The sequence below is a fragment of the Hemitrygon akajei genome, chromosome 4 (genome assembly GCF_048418815.1).
Source record: "Hemitrygon akajei chromosome 4, sHemAka1.3, whole genome shotgun sequence".
Taxonomy (NCBI): domain Eukaryota; kingdom Metazoa; phylum Chordata; class Chondrichthyes; order Myliobatiformes; family Dasyatidae; genus Hemitrygon; species Hemitrygon akajei.
Window position 1 is genome coordinate 120,746,591 of NC_133127.1, and position 16,738 is coordinate 120,763,328.

The 16,738-nt window shown below is 38.1% G+C and overlaps 1 protein-coding gene across 2 annotated transcripts in view; it reads left to right on the forward strand.

Moving 5' to 3' along the window:
• Positions 1-16,738, forward strand: part of sugt1 (SGT1 homolog, MIS12 kinetochore complex assembly cochaperone) — a 175,338-nt gene that overhangs the window by 135,863 nt on the left and 22,737 nt on the right. For both annotated transcript variants that reach the window (XM_073043204.1, XM_073043205.1), the window contains exon 11: positions 11,432-11,516. In XM_073043204.1, coding sequence (XP_072899305.1) covers positions 11,432-11,516 — 85 coding nt within the window. The remainder of the gene's footprint in view (positions 1-11,431; positions 11,517-16,738) is intronic.

A 16,738-nucleotide genomic window follows, 5' to 3' on the forward strand; every position in this document is an offset into this window, starting at 1 on the left:
AATGGCTCGAAAGAGAACAGAGCTGGGCAATTAACTACTTAGATTAGAAGTGTTCAGAAACGATGAGGAATAAAAGAATAAGGTGCAGAAGTAGTACTGATTACAGACAATATCACAATTGTATTTAAGAAGTGAAGTAAGAATCCATTTGGTGAGATATCAGGTGAAAGAAAGGAGCTGTGGAATCAGGCATATTGTTTACAAAATTCAGTAGAATGGAGGGAGATTTTTAGTATCTAACTATGAAGCATTCTTATTATTTAACTGCAATTTGAAGATGTTGATGGTATAGATGTTCAAGTCAGTAAAAGACACTGGAGCTCCTTTGGAACTTGTATAGCAGCAGACTTTCAGTTTTGTTATGATCTCAGCAGACAATTTGGAAACACTGATCACAGATGAGTCCTTTTTTTCTTCACGATAGCAATAATGTTAATTATGAATAACTTGTGCAACAGTAATTGTAAAAACATTTAAGGTTGTGCAAAGTTCTTTTTACAATTTTTTGTGCTAAATCTGAAGTAGAATCATAAAAATGTGGGGGAATATGATTTTTAGCATTTATTAATCCAATTGCAAATGGTTTTCCAGAAGCTTAACTGATTTTAACTGAAATCATGTTACTTTATTTACTTTGGATTTCTGTTTCTCCATTGATCACCAGCAAAGTGCCTCTTATTAAGGGAAATGTGTCCTGGATTGTTATGCCTCTCTTAAAGAAATTGTGTCCCTTTTTGCAGAAACCCAATTAAGTGATGCATTCTCTAATATGTGCAAAAAAAGTTTTAATTTTACTTAGGTTAAAGTTAGAATGGACTGCATTGGTATTAGACAAGGTTGTCTGGTTTTGGTGTGTCAGTGTAGTGCTGCAGCTTTTCCTGCTGGTTATGTGCTTCAAGCCAGCTTACACAAAGGTTTGTCTTGTTCTGAGGTCTAAATGGTTCCCCGGGTTTGGCTGGCAAGTACCATTGACACATCTGAAGATTACATATCATGTGCAAAGTAACATTGTACCTACATTAATACAGCGGTCATACTGAATGAAAATAAAATGTTGTCCATATTTTAGTTATATTGTAGAAATTTTCCTTTTGAATTAAAGTTGAAGGATAATGCATTAAGTGGATCTGGTGAACTGCAATGGGCAGGTATGTTGGAGGACATTTGTTTGCTTAACCATGTCATATGAAAAAATGACATGAAAAATGAAAAAGATAAGAAAAAATGAGGAAAAGTTATGTAGAGTGCCATCTGAGTTCTTTTTTTAAGGGCCAATTCAATCCTGTGGTATGGGCAAGATGTTAAAATGAGCTGAGGGAAAGATGAATTTTGAAGGCAACAGATTTAAGACTGTTGAAAGAGAAACAAACAATTGAGGTGTGACAGTTTGCAAGGTTGGGAGGATATTGGTTAAGTTTTTATTTAGATAGATAGATAGATACTTTATTCATCCCCATGGGGAAATTCAACTTTTTTTCCAATGTCCCATACACTTGTTGCAGCAAAACTAATTACATACAATACTTAACTCAGTAAAAAAAAATATGATATGCATCTAAATCACCGTCTCAAAAAGCATTAATAATAGCTTTTAAAAAGTTCTTAAGTCCTGGCTGTCTGAGGAGCAAAAGCATTAATAATTATACCATGAAAGTTAAATTTGGTGGTAGGCAGCTTAATAGGGTGAGCTTAAAGGAAAAAAAGACTATCTCAGACAATCTGTGAAGTTAATTAGAGAAAGATGAAGGTCAACTAAGACCGTGCTAGCCAGCTATATATCAAGACAAGAAATGGGTCATGCAATGAAGGAAATATGACAATGACTTAGATAGGTATGGCTCAAATAGTGGTGGGGGGAGCTAGTTGTAGTTTTGACTTTATAATTAACATCAATGTAGAAAATTTGCTTGTGCTTTTCTGCTTTCTATAAACAGTTTTTGATCTTGATCAAATTGACACAAAGTTTTGGTAACTGATCGAAAGTGTTTTACAATGTGGTCACCCAATCTTATCTTTGGCTTCTCCAATGTAGAGGGCACCACATTGTGATCATTGAATACATTATATTAAATTGGAAGAAGTGTAAGTGAATTGCTGCATCACCTGAAAGAACTGTTTGGGTCACTGGGTGGTGAGTAGGGATAAGAGAAAAAGGCATGCTTATTCTGCGGCTGCATGAGAAAGTGCCAAGAGAAATAATTGGGATATGGAATTGTTTTTTTTAAAAAAGGACTCAAACTTATAAAGGTTTGAGAGACGAGTGCAGGCTCCGGTAAATTTTGGTAGGTTCAGGGAGTTGGGCCTTGGAGATAGGTCAGGGCAAATAAGAAGGGATAGGGGTATAGATTGACGATTGGAATTGGAGATGGGGAATAGACATTTTGGAATTTGGGGATTTGATGGAAACCTTCAAGAGACTGGATTTCAAAGAGAGAGTTTGAGGGAATGAGTTAAATTCATTGGATGAAGGCTTAGATGATGAGTTGGGAGGTGGAGGATGAAAACATACTATGCAAAGAGAGAATAGTAAAGGATTGGAGGATTATGGTTTGGATTAGCCCTGATCTCTGAATGTTACCTGCAATATCTTGCAAAGTTTGTATTCAAGAATTAAGGTCTGTCAACAGTAGCAGCAGTGGCAGAGTATAGGGAGTTGATTGGGAAGGGTTGGATGTCCTACAGGTTATGATAACCTTTTTGTCAAAAAGACATGTTTTAGAGTTAGCACTTTTAATCTTGGTAGAAATCAAGGCAGGTAATTTATGCCATAAATAGTAATGACTAGGTTATTTGATTTCTTAGCTGAGGAATAAGTTATTGATAAGATTACTGAGGTGTAGTCCTTGTTTAATAGAAACATCAGGATACTTTGTTTCATACATTGACTTTAAGATCAGTAATGATAACTGAAATGCAGCATATAGTGTACCATAGTGGAGAGGCCAACAATCTTTCTCTAATTTTAGGTTCCATCATATATTCCTTTTGTTAAATATTGAGTCCAGAGCTTAGTGTAAAATATCAATGAATTGAAAGAAAGTCTCTTTATCAAGGACTTTTTGATACTTGTAACAACGAATAATGACTGGTTCTTCGCATGAAGTTAGAATTCTGTCAGTATCAATGCTATATTTCAACGAGTAATCAATTTTTTATTCTGTTTCTAATTTGGTATTGGTGCTTATTTTTTTCCTATTTTTTTTCTTACAACATAGAAAGCCATATGGTCCATTGAGACTATACTAGATCTGAGCATCCTTTCACCACTGTAACCTATTCTCTCCACATTCCATCCCACCTACACTAGAGGTGGGCAATTAGCCACGCGATTGGTATGTAGGAGGAAACTAGAGCAAAACTAAACCTGTGTGGCCATAGAGAGAACATGTAGATTCCATACAGCACTGGAGGTCAGGATTGAACCCAAGACATTGGTTGTGAGGTAGCAGTTCTTTTTGCTTCCATTATGCATTGGTAAATAATTTTGAAGACAAATGATTTTGTTTCCATTTTGTACCCACCTAACTGGATGTCCTAATCCTTGTCTGCACACAAGGAAGTCATTTTAAGAATCATGAAGGGTGAATTGAGTCTTTGCAATTGTTATCATGTAAACTGGTGGCTAATTGTTTCCTTGATTTTGTGTCTAAATATTCTTTACACTGAGGACTTAGTGGAATGTGATTTGTAGTTGTGTTCACATTTCTCAGAGGCAGTTACAGTCACAGCTGTAGTGACTGACTTTCTAAGTAGATTCTTTTGAAACCTGCTCAGTAATATGGATATACACTCTGTGGCCACTTTATCAACTAAATGCATAAAAATTCGCAGACATGATCTACAGTTTAATGATGTATTTTCGGGCTGATTGAGTGATCTGGCACGTTGCTGACTCCGAGGGGGTTCTGGGAGACGAGTTGCCTCAAAGCCAATTAGCTTAGAGATTGGGCACGAGCCCCGTGCCGATCTTGCTGATTAGAATGTCGAAGAAGATTGAAACATGAAGGTGAACAAGTGTTCAGCACTGTCCACCAGCCTTTTACTCACTGCTGCCAAAGGAAGGTGTCTGCCTGTGACAGTCTCTTTCTCCCTTGATGCTGTCGGAGGATGGTACCAAGGGTCTGGGTCTGCAGTTTCTGGATTGGTCTATTGAACACTGAGCTGAACTGAGTATGGACTCTATTGATTTTATGTTTTATTTACTGTCGTTTGGCTCGTTATTTTTTGTTGAGTTTACACGACTTGTTTTTTTACATGAAGGGTTGATGTTTTTCTTGGAGTAAGTTCAATGGTTTGTTTTGTGGCTGTCTATGGAGAATATGAATCTCAGGGTTGTATACTGCATATGTACTTTATAATAAATGTACTTTGAATCCTATTGAATCTTTTGAAAAGGTTCAGTTGTTCAGACCAAACATCAGAATGAGGAAGAAATGTAATATAAGTGACTTTGACTATGGAATGATTGTTGGTGCCAGACAGGGTGGTTTGAGTATCTCTGAAACTGCAGAACTCCTGGGACCTTCACGCACAATAGTCTCTCAATTTTACAGAAAACGGTGTGAAAAACAAAAAGCAATCTGTGAGCGAAAATGTCTTGTTATTGAGAGAGGTGAGAACAGACTGATTAAAGTTGACAGGAAGGAGCCAGTAACTTGAAATAATCAGATATCACAACAGTGGTGTGCAGAAGAACATCTTTGAACACACATCATGTCAAACCTTGAAGTGGATGGGTTACAGCAGCAGAAGACCACAAGGACCTACTTTATTTACCATACACCGGGTACTATTCCTGCATGTAATAAAGTGTATATTATTAAGCAAGTTAAAATTACTTCTTTATTTCTTTTACTTTATTTAGAGATATAGTGTGGAACACTTCCCTTCTGGCAGCGAGCCACACCAGCCAGCAATCCCCCAATTTAATCCCAGTTTAATCGCAAACTTTCTTATGGAAGAGCTGGAATTCATCTCTGAACTACCTACGCTCTGAGCTGTAATAGCTTTGTACTAAGCACTATGCTACGGAGTGAACTTTGCTAAGATATTGATCAGTTTTGATCCATTTATAATTTTGTTATTTTCATTGTAGTTTTCACATTTAAAGCTAAATCTAGTAAGAAGAGAATTGATTTTAAGAGAAATATTTTATACTTAGACATTGATGGTGTATTCAAGTTAAATACTAAAACAAAAAAAGCTCACTTTTTCCAAGAAGTATTACAAGATTATTGCCCAAGAAAATAGCATCGATATGACCGGTAACATAGAAAAATAATTACATGTGATTTGGCCAAATGTTTGATAAAGCACCTTTCCTGGAAGATGGAAAAAGTGACAATAAGTATATCAAATATAGAATTGTGATTTTTGTGATCTATTAAGAGCACCAATAGTGCTGGATATGAGATCTGCACATTCTCACAGTTTCAAGCTCCTCACTTGGAATTTTGTCTTTTAAGGATATTTTCAGGATTTTAAGGAGTTAGGAAGTCACAGTACTGACGTACTGTTTCAAGGTATTGAATTTAAGATCAGAGAGGTTATGCTACATATGTACAGAGTACTGATGAGGCTATACTTGGAGTATTGCAAGCAGTTCAGGTCTCCTTACTTGAGGAAAGATCTACTTCCAGGGCACCTCGGGGCGACTCGTGTAGCAGCAGAACTGTCAATGGATACGATTAAATATTCTTGTTTCAGCCTGATAGAGCTAAAAAGCACAACTGCTTCCAGGGTCAGTATAGTCAACAAAGATGTCTTAATGCATTTAAAAAAACTATCGTTGCTTAAAACTGATGGAAACTATGCCTATTTCTGACAGATTCGTCCTCGTAGGATTCCACGCAGAAAACATGGCTGCAGGTCGGGGATACAAGTGTGTTTAAGGAAACCGGGTTTTAAACTCCCAATACCGACTATCTTGCTGGCAAATGTGCAGTCTCTAGTGAATAAGATCGATGATCTCAGAGCTAGAGTGCTGAATCAGAGGGACATTAGGACTGCATGTGTCCTTTGTTTCACAGAATCCTGATTAACCCCTTCTGCACCGGATGCAACGATTCAGATCAATGGGTTTACTATACACCATCAGGATAGATATGCAGAGTCTCTCAAAAGCAGAGGTGGAGGAGTATGCCTCATGATCTACTTTTCTCTGTGCACAAATATATCAGTGCTGTCCCAATTCTGCTCACCAAACCTGGAATATCTAGTAATTAAGTTTCGTCTGTTTTACCTACTACGGGAATTCTCTGGGGTCGTTTAGATAGCAGTATGCATTCCACTTCAGGCCAATGTCAGTCAGGATTTAGAAGATCTGAGCAATGGGATCAGAGTGCACAAAACCACACACCCGAACATCTTCACCTTCTTTTTGGTTTTTTTAATCAGGCCAGTCTGAAAAAATCACTAAGCAATTACCATCAACAGATCTCTTGCAATACCAGAAGAAACAACACATTGGACCATTGCTAAACCACCATCAAGAATGCCTACTGTGCTATTCCAGGTCCTCACTTCAGGAAGTCTGACCACCTGGCTGTACTTCTAATCCCTGAGTATAGGCAGAAGGAAGACTGCAGCACCAGTAGTGAGGACCAAGGAGGTGTGGACAAGGGAAGCACAGGAGCACCTACAGGACTGCTTTGAATCGGTGGACTGGACAGTATTCAGCGATTCATCTTCGAACCTGGATGAGTATGCTGCAGTTGTTACCGACTTCTTTAAAACCTGTGTGGATGAGTGTGTGCTTACAAAGACTTACTGTATATTCCCAAACCAAAAGCCGTGGATGAACCGGGAGGTACGTCGTCTGCTGAAGGCTAGATCTGTGGCATTCAAGTTGGCGACCCAGGCCTATACCAGAAAAGCAGTTATGATTTGTGGAGGGCTATTTCAAAGGCGAAGAGACAATTTCAAATGAGGTTGGAGGCGACATCGGGTGCACGACAATTCTGGCAGGCTTTGCAGGACATTAATTCCTACAAAGTGAAACCCAATAGCATGAATGGCAGCGATGCTTCACTACCAGATGAACTCAACACCTTCTATGCCCGCTTTGAAAGGGAGAATATAACTACAGCTGCGAAGTTCCCTGCTGCACCTGATGACCCTTTGATCTTTGTCTCAGAGGCTGATATTAGGCTGTCTTTAAAGAGGGTGTGCTCTTGCAAGGCAGAAGGTCCCGATGGAGTACCTGGTAAGGCTCTGAAAACCTGTGCCAACCAACTGGCGGGAGTATTCAAAGACATTTTCAATCTCCCACTGCTATGGTTGGAATCTCCCACTTCAAAAAGGCAACAATTATACCAGTGCCTAAGAAGAATAATGTGAGCTGCCTAAGTGACTATCACCTGGTAGCACTCACATCGACAGTGATGAAATGCTTTGGGAGGCTGGTCATGACTAGACTGAACTCTTGCTTCAGCAAGGACCTGGACCCATTACATTTTGGCTATAGCCACAATAGGTCAACGGCAGATGCAGTCTCAATGGCTCTTCACATGGCTTTAGACCACCTGGACAACACAAACACCTATGTCAGGATGCTGTTCATCGACTATAGCTCAGCATTTAATACCATCATTTGCACAATCCTGATTGAGAAGTTGCAGAACCTGGGCCTCTGTACCTCCCCCTGCAATTGGATCCTTAACTTCCTAACCAGACTACCACAATCTGTGTGGATTGGTGATAGCATCTCCTCGCTGATGATCAGCACTGGTGCACCTCAAAAGTGTGTGCTTAGCCCACTCACTTCTCTAATGTGCCTCCAAACACCCTGCAACCACATTCTGATAACAATTGACTCCCAACATCTTCCCAACCACTGAGAGTAGACTAACTGACCTATAATTTTCTTTCTTCTGTCTCCCTCCCTTCTTGAAGAGTGGAGTAACATTGGCAATTTTCTAGTTCTTTGGAGCCATGCCAGAATCTAATGATTCTTGAATGGTCATTACTAATGCTTCCACAGCCTCTTCAGCCACATCTTTCAAAACCCTGTGGTGTAGATCATTTGGTACTGGTGATTTATCTACCTTCAGACTTAACAGTTTTCCAAGAACCATCTCCCTAGTAATGGCAAATTCACTCACTTCTGCCACAGTGAAGACTGATGTAAAATCTAAGGACTCAATTTGGTTTGGAATGGTTGTTCACTTCTGTTGTTTGCATGATTTGTTTCTTTTCTCCCCCTTTTTCTTGTGCACGCGGCATTGATCTTTCTTCCCATTGGTTTCTTTCGGGTTTTTTGCTTTATGGTTACCTGTAAGCAAACCAATCTCAAGGTTAGAGAAATTTTTTGATAATATATGTACTTTGAAATTTTGAATTGCTTATTTAGTTCATCTGCCATTTCCTTGTCCCTCATTACTACTTCTCCAGCATTGTTTTTCAGCAGTCCGATATCTACTGTCCCCTCTCTTTTATTCTTTATATATCTGAAGAAGCTTTAGGTGTGCCCTTTAACATTATTTGCTAGCTTCCCTTCATATTCTATCTTTTCCTTCTTTGTGACTTTTTAGTTGCCTTCCGTTGGTCTTTAAAACCTTCCTAATCCTCTAACTTCCCACTAATTTTTGCTCTGTTATATGTCCTTGCTTTGACTTCCTTTGTCAGCTATGGTTGTGTTGTCCTGCCTTTAGAATACGTCTTGGGATGTTATTTCCAGTGCCTTCCGAATTGCTCCCAGAAACTCCAGTCATTGCTCTGCTATCATCCCTGTTAGTGTCCCTTCTAATCAATTGTGACTGTCTCCTCTTTCATTCGTTTGCCTCTGTACTTCGCTGTAGTACTGATATAACTGACTTTAGCTTCTCCTTCTCAAATGGCCAGGTGAATTCTATCATATTATGATCACTGGACCCGAAGGGTTCCTTTACCTAATCAGTTCCATTTCATTGCACAACACCCAATTCAGAATTACTGATCCCTTAGTGGGCTCAACCACAAGCTGCTCTAAAAAGCCATCTCGTAGGATTTCTAGAAATTTCCCCTCTTGGGATCCAGCACCAAACTAACTTTCCCAATCTACTGCATATTGAAATCCCCGTTGACTATTTTAACATTGTCCTTTTGACATGCATTTTCTATCTTCTGTTGTAATTTGTAGCTCCCATCTTTGCTACTGTTCGCAGGTCTGTGTATAACTCCAATCAGGGTCTCTTTACCCTTGCATTCTCTTAGCTGTATGATTCTATACCTTCTGATCCTTTGTCACCTCTTTCTAAGGATTGATTTCATTTTTTAACAGCCATGACACTCCCTCTGCCTACCTGCATGTCCTTTCGATACATTGTGTATCTTGATGTTTAGCTCCCAGCTATAGTCTTCCATCCATGGTTCAGTAATGACCATAACAACATGCATGGCAATCTATAACCATGCTACAGGTTCATCTACCTTGTTCCATATACTGCATACATTCAAATATAACATCTTCAGTCCTGTATTCATTGCCCATTTCAGTTTTGTTCCCCTTTTTCTTTGTAACTCATCCCATTGACTGCTATTTTTCCCTATCATCTGTTGTATATAATTGTTTTGTTATTGAAGGTCACTCTGTTTCATGTTCATGTTACATCTGAATGTGTCTTTATTATGGCTATATAGAAGGTTGACTAAATGTTAATTGAGTAAAGTTGTAATGAAGTATCCCTAGTGAATCTTTGCAACTTCAATAGATGAATATTCATTTATAATATAAAGAGTGGATGTAACTATATTCAATGATGGTCCCTCAAACTTGCAAAGCAATTTAATGACATGGGTGATCAGATCTTGGCCTCTATGTTCACTTTAATAATTCTGATTCCCCTTGTAGTTTAAGTCTTGAATATACATAATAATTCAATATCCTTTGCTCCCATTCTTAGGGAGTTCCAAAAAAATTAATTGCCTCGTGAATAAAGGAATTGTCTTTATTTCTATTTTAAATGAGGAAGCTTTTATCCTGTAACGATGCCACTGAGTTGTAGTTTGTCTCTACTGGAAAAGTATGTCTTGAGCATTAATCTTGTCAAGCTCCCTCGCTTACTGTTTCAGTAAGGCGCTTCATTCTTTTAAATAATGAGGCCTCTGTCAGTCAGGGTCGACCATGGATATTGTGTCCTAACTGTCTAGATATGCAGTCCAGTGCAGTACATTACGGAGACTAAGCAATAGCTTAGTATATAGCAAGCTCCCCCTCTCCATGCATTTGTTGACCCCAAAGGAATGGCAAACCGATACAGTTTGGCACCAGCAGCAAAGCAGTAGATGCCAGTCAGCATTGAACTCAATATAGGATTACTTTGGGACTCCAGTTCCAGATTTCCTCAGGATTTGCTTCCAAATCCTTCCCCATGAGCGGGAATAGCCACAAGGCAGCAGAGGTTTGAGATAAGAATTTTCCTCCTTCTGGATGAGCTGCCAAACATGGCTGATGAGCCCCATCTGCCTGAAGTGACTGGTTTTAAGGCACCAGTAACCCACCTTTGCCCCTTCTGTCAGTAGAAATGATTCCGCTGGGCTTGGTTGAGCTTGTCCCCACTACCACTCTTGACTATAACAACCTTAAGGAACCATTCAAACAGTATTCTTTTAAATACTGAGAGAATAAAGGCCCAGCTTATTAATTCTTTCCTTTTCAGGCATCTCTTTTGTCAGGAATCCATTCAGTGAATCTTTATTACCTCCAAGATGAATGTACACTCAGAGGCCACTTTCATTAGGTTTAAATGCCCACTGAGTGTATCTGTGGTCTTCTGCTACTGCAGCCCATCCACTTCAAAGTTCAACGTATTGTGTGTTCAGAGATGCTGTTTTGTGCATGACTGTTATTTGAGTTACTGCCGGCTTCCTGTCACCTTGAACCAATGTGACCACTCTCTAAGCTCATTAAAGAGGCGTTTTGCCCTCAAAACTACCACTCACTGGATGTTTTTTCTTCTTTGCACCATTCTGTGTAAATTGTTGTGACTGCTTGAAAATCCCAGGAGATAAGTGTTATCCAAAAGACTCGAAAGAACCCCATCTGGCACAATCATTCCATGGTCTAAGTAACTTAGATTGCATTTCATCCCCATTCTGATGTTTGGTCCGAACGACAACTTAATCATGTCTGCATGCTTTTATGCATTGAGTTGCTGCCACCTGTTTGGCTGATTAGATACTGTATTTGCATTAACGAGCAGGTGTACCTAATTTAATGGCAGTGAGTATCGTTCTTTTCAGACTAAATCTATATGCAGAATTCTAGACATGATGTTTCCTAAACCCTTTGAAATTAGCTGTAGCACAGCTTCCCCATTTTTAAACTCCCTATCGCTCGTTCAAAAAAAGCCAAAATTATACTTAAATTTAGTAAGTGAGGTAGACCAATGTGGTCATAAGTAACTGATATATTGTAAAATGATCTGAGTTTGATGTATCAAATTGTTTGTAGATTGAGATAAAAATGAAGAAGACTGAAGCTGTTCGATGGGAAAAGCTGGAAGGAATTACACCAGATGTAAAACACTTCATGCCAGGTGAGAGTGTGTCACAGTAGGTTTGCATATCTGGATCACTGGGCTTAAAAGCACTGAATGAATGCAAAATTAGAGATCTTTTTGTCTGTAGTTAGTAAAGCTGATCATTGTTTCGCTGCTGTTTGTAGGACCTTACCAACACAACTTATTTGCAACATTTCCTATATTTGCAGTTTTGACAATGGTTCAAAATTGTATTGTTTGATGAAGTGATGGTGAATATGGAATTAGGAAAAATACTGCATAAATAAATAGAAGTGTTTCAGTAATCAAAATGATTGTGGATAATAGTAAAAATGAAAGGAGCATTACAAAAGTATACAATCAGGAGTAAGCTATATGTTTATTAAGCTTCTTTATTCGTAAGATCATTATTGATCCTATGGCTTGTCCACTTTCTTGCCCAGTCCCTATAACTTGATTCTCATAACATTCAAAAAGTCTTTTGACTCTGATTTCTGGACTTGAAGACAGTAAGTCATAATGGCAGAATTGGGCCTTTTGGCCCATCAGGTCTGCTCCTCTATTCTATCAGGGCTGATATGTTATCCCACTCAACCCCATTCTCCTGCCTTCTTCTCATAACCTTTAATACTCTTACTAATCAAGACCCTATCAAACACTGCTTTAAATATAACCAATGACTTGGCCTCCATGGTCGTCTTTGGCAATGAATTCCACAGATTCACCACCCTTTGGCTAAAGAAGTTTCTCCTTACCTCTGATCTGATAAGACATCCTTGTATTCTGAGGCTGTGCCTTCTGGTCCTAGACTTCCCCCACTTTGGGAAACATCCTCTCTACATCCAGACTATTTAGGCCTTTCAGTGTTTGATAGGGTTCAATGAGTTCTCCACTCATTCTTCTGAAATTATGAGTACCGGCCCAAAGCCATCAAACGCTCCTTGTACGCTAATCATTACATTCCCTAGATCAATCCCAGGAACCTCCCAGGACCCTTGTCTGTGCCTGCACATCCTTTCAAGTAAGATGCTCAAAACTGCTCACAATACTCCAAGTACAATCTGACTTATGCCTTATTAAGGCTCAGCATTACATCCTTGCTTTTATATTCGGGTCTCCCGAAATGAAAACTACCATTACATTTGTCTTCCTTAGTACCGACTCAACCTGCAAGTTAACCTTTAGGAAATCCTACGTGAGGACTCCCAAATCCCTTAGCACTTCTGATTTCTGAATTTGCTCCCCATTTATAAAATAGAATACTCCTTTATACTTTCTACCAGAGTGCATGACCATACACTTTCCCTACTTTGTATTTCATCTGCCACTTCTTTGCCCATTCTCCCAATCTGTCTTAAGTCCTTCTGCGGTCTCCCTGCTTCCTCAATACTACCTGCCCCTCCACCTGTTTTTGTATCATATGTAAACTTGACCACAAAGCCACCAATTCCATCATCCAAATCATTGACGTATACTGAAAAGAAGCAGTCCCAACACCAACCCTTGCAGAACACTACTTTTTCTCCTTTGTCTATCCTGTCTGTTATACTACCTCAGAGATTTCCAACAGATTTGTCAGGTTTAATTTCTCCTTAAGTAAACCATGCTGACTTTGGCCTATTTTGCCATATGCCTCCAAGTACCTCAAAACCTCACCCTTAAAAATAAATAATTAATAATCAAGTCAGGCTAACTGGGCTATAATTTCATTTCTGCCATCTCCCTCCCTTATTAAAGAGTGGAGTGACATTTGAAATTTCCTAGTCCACCAGAACCATTCCTGAATTTAGTGATTCTTGAAAGATCACTACTAATGCCTCCACAATCTCTTCATCGCCCAACTGGTCCAGACCTTCAAGCTTCCCAGCTTTATTTAGTCTCATAAGGCAACTCAAGAATTCTGAATTTTTGCCTCACTGTCTTAAAGCCAATTATCTCTTTGGTAAGAAGAACAAAGCTACATCCACTAATCTATTCAGGGTTTTGGTAATCCTCTGCAATGCTGTAGAAATATTTTATGTCCTGTACTCCAACTTTCTGCACTGTGTATCATTTGTCTTCCCAAATTTTCGTAATATCTGTCTAACGTCCCATGTTTTGAAACTGCATTCCAGGATGTTTACCAGCTTTTATAGTATTACACCTTTCAAAAAGACAATTTTCTATATTTCCTATTAAAGTGTTTATTTTTGTGTGTTGTGGCTTGTGTCTAACCAACCTTACAGAGCTTTTTGAGGAAGTTATCAAGAAGCAAAGATGGTGGATGTTATCTACATGGACTTTAGGAAGGCCTTTGACAAAAATCCCACATGAAAGCTGATCAAGAAGGTTCTATCACTTGGCATTCAGGATGGAGTAGTAAATTAGGTTCAACATTGGTTTCATGGGAGAAGCCAGCGTATGGTAGTAGATGGTTTTTTCTCTGACTGGAGGCCTGTGACTAGTGGTGTGCTGCAGGTGTTGGTGCTGGGTTTGTTGTTATTTGTCATATATATCAATGATCTGAATGATAATATGGTAAACTGGATCAGCAAATTTGTGGGTGACACCAAGATTGGGGTGTAATGGACAGTGAAGAACGCTATTAGAGCTTGCAGTAGGATTTAGAACAGCTGGAGAAATAGGCTGAAAAATAGTATATGAACTTCAATGCAGAGAAGTGTGGAGTGTTGCATTTGGAGGGGCAAATCAGAGTAGGACTTACAGTGAATGGATGTAATACAGAGGAGTGTGGTAGAATAAGGGAATATAGATCCATAATTCCTTGAAAGTGGTGTGATAGAGGGTTGTAAAGAGAGCTTTTGGCACATTGGTCTTCATAAAGCAGAGTAATGAGTTCAGGAGTTGGGATGTTATGTTGAAATTGTATAAGATGTTGGTGAGGCCAAATTTGGAAGTATTATGTGTGGTTCTGGTCACCTACTGTACCTACAGGAAATTTATCAATAAGATTAAAAGAGCTCAGAGAAAATTTAGAAGGATTTTGTCAGGACTTGAAGACCTGAGTTATAGGGAAAGATTGAATAAGTTTGTTTTTATTTCTTGGAGTGCAGGAGAATGAGGAAAGATTTTAGAGGTATACAAAATTGGGGGATATAGATAGGGTAAATGCAAGCTGGCTTTTACCACTGGTGTTGTGTGAGACTAGAAACAGGTGATAGGTTAAGGGTCAAAGGTGAAATATTTAAGAAGGCACCTGAGAAGGTACTTAACTCAGAGGTTAGTGTGAATGTGGAATGAGCTGCCAGTGGTAGTGTTGGATGTGGTTTAATTGTAATAGTTAAGGCAAGTTTGGATATGTACATGGATGGGAAGGGCCTTGAGGGCTCTGCTCCAAGTGTGGGTCCATGGAACTTAGCAGAATAACAGTTTGGCATGGACTAAATGGGCTGAGGGTTTATTTCTGTGCATTGGTATTCAATGGCTCTCTATGATTCTTAAGACAGGAAGCACTTCTCTATGTTCTATTTCATCCTGCTCACTTAATGTTTGGCGTTGTGTGGTCTTTAATCTTTAATATAGTTTACACAACCCTTTTGTTACCTTTGTTAATACAGGTTAAATCAATTTGATCTTTTTATCGCCCCTAAAATGTCGAGCAGAATAGGTGTCTTTAAAAGAAACACTCGCTTCCCAGTGTACCTAAATTATAGTTACCAGACCACATGAAAAACTTAAGTGGTAATGGAAATAATCTAAAGAATTACTTTTTCAATCTCTTTATTATTATTAATAATATTATGAACAAAATACAATTGATATATTAATAAAGGGATTACAAACATACAAATTCCCATTACACATGAAAGAATACATAAGCAATGATTACAGTATAAATGAGTTTTCCCAAAACATGGACCATACAGTATATGTATGAACAAGGTAACTCTAGGTATTTCATAATATATGATATAAAAAAACAGAAAAAAGAAAAAAAAAATGATTGCAAAATTGACTAAACTACTAATCTAATAACTAATGAAGAAGAAAAAAGAAGCAAAAGAAAGAAAAAAAAACTAAAAAGGAAAAAAAAAGGAGTCTTTATAATATCTCACAAGAATACATAATCATCAGTGTCGTCAACTCCGATCCTCTCAACATAAATAAGATTAAAGCTGGAAAATCAAATAAGCTTGGAACAGGGTCATATTACATCATATGAAAATATTGAATAAATGGTCTCCATATCTTTTCAAATTTAATAGAAGTATCGAATACACCACTTCTAATTTTTTCTAAATTTAAACATAACACAGTTTGAGAAAACCAATGAAATACAGTGGGAGGATTAATTTCCTTCCAATTCAACAAAATAGATCTTCTAGCCATCAGAGTAAGAAATGCAATCATTCGACAGGCGGAAGAAGATAAATGAAGTGAGCCCATCATTGGTAAACCAAAAATTGCGGTTATAGGATGGGGTTGTAAATCGATGTTCAATACCGCAGAGATAATATCAAAAATATCTTTCCAAGATTTTTTCAAAAGCGGACATGACCAAAACATATGAGTTAAAGACACGGTTTCAAACTGACATCTATCACAAATAGGATTTATATAAGAATAAAAATGAGCTAATTTATCCTTGGACATATGGGCCCTATGTACGATCTTAAATTGTATTAATGAATGTTTGGCACATATAGATGATGTATTAACTAATTGAAGAATTCTATCCCAATTCTCAATAGGAATAATAAGATTAAGCTCTCTTTCCCAATCATTTTTTGTCTTATAAAGGGGCTCTGAACGTAGCTTCATAATTATATTATAAAGTTTTGATATAAGCCCTTTTTGAAAAGGGTTTAATTCAAACAAACTCTCCAAAATATCTGAAGACACAAAATTTGGAAACGTAAGTACCGTACTTAAAAAAATGCCTAATCTGCAAATATCTTTTTTAAAAAAATGAAATCTAGGCAAATTATATTTATTAGATAATTGCTCAAAAGACATAAAACAATTGTCCAAAAATAAATCAGAAAATCTTAGTAATCCCTTAGTTTTCCAAGCTGAAAAAGCTTGATCTATAATTGAAGGGTGGAAAAAGCAATTAGATACAATAGGAATATTTAAAACGAATTGAGTCAACCCGAAAAATTTCTGAAATTGAAACCATATACGTAAAGTATGTTTAACTATCGGGTTGTCAATTCGTTTTGGCAATTTAGAAAGAGCAAAAGGGAGAGAAGTCCCTAAAATAGAACCCAGAGCATAACCTGGTACCGATTTAATTTCCAAACTCACCCAATGAGGGC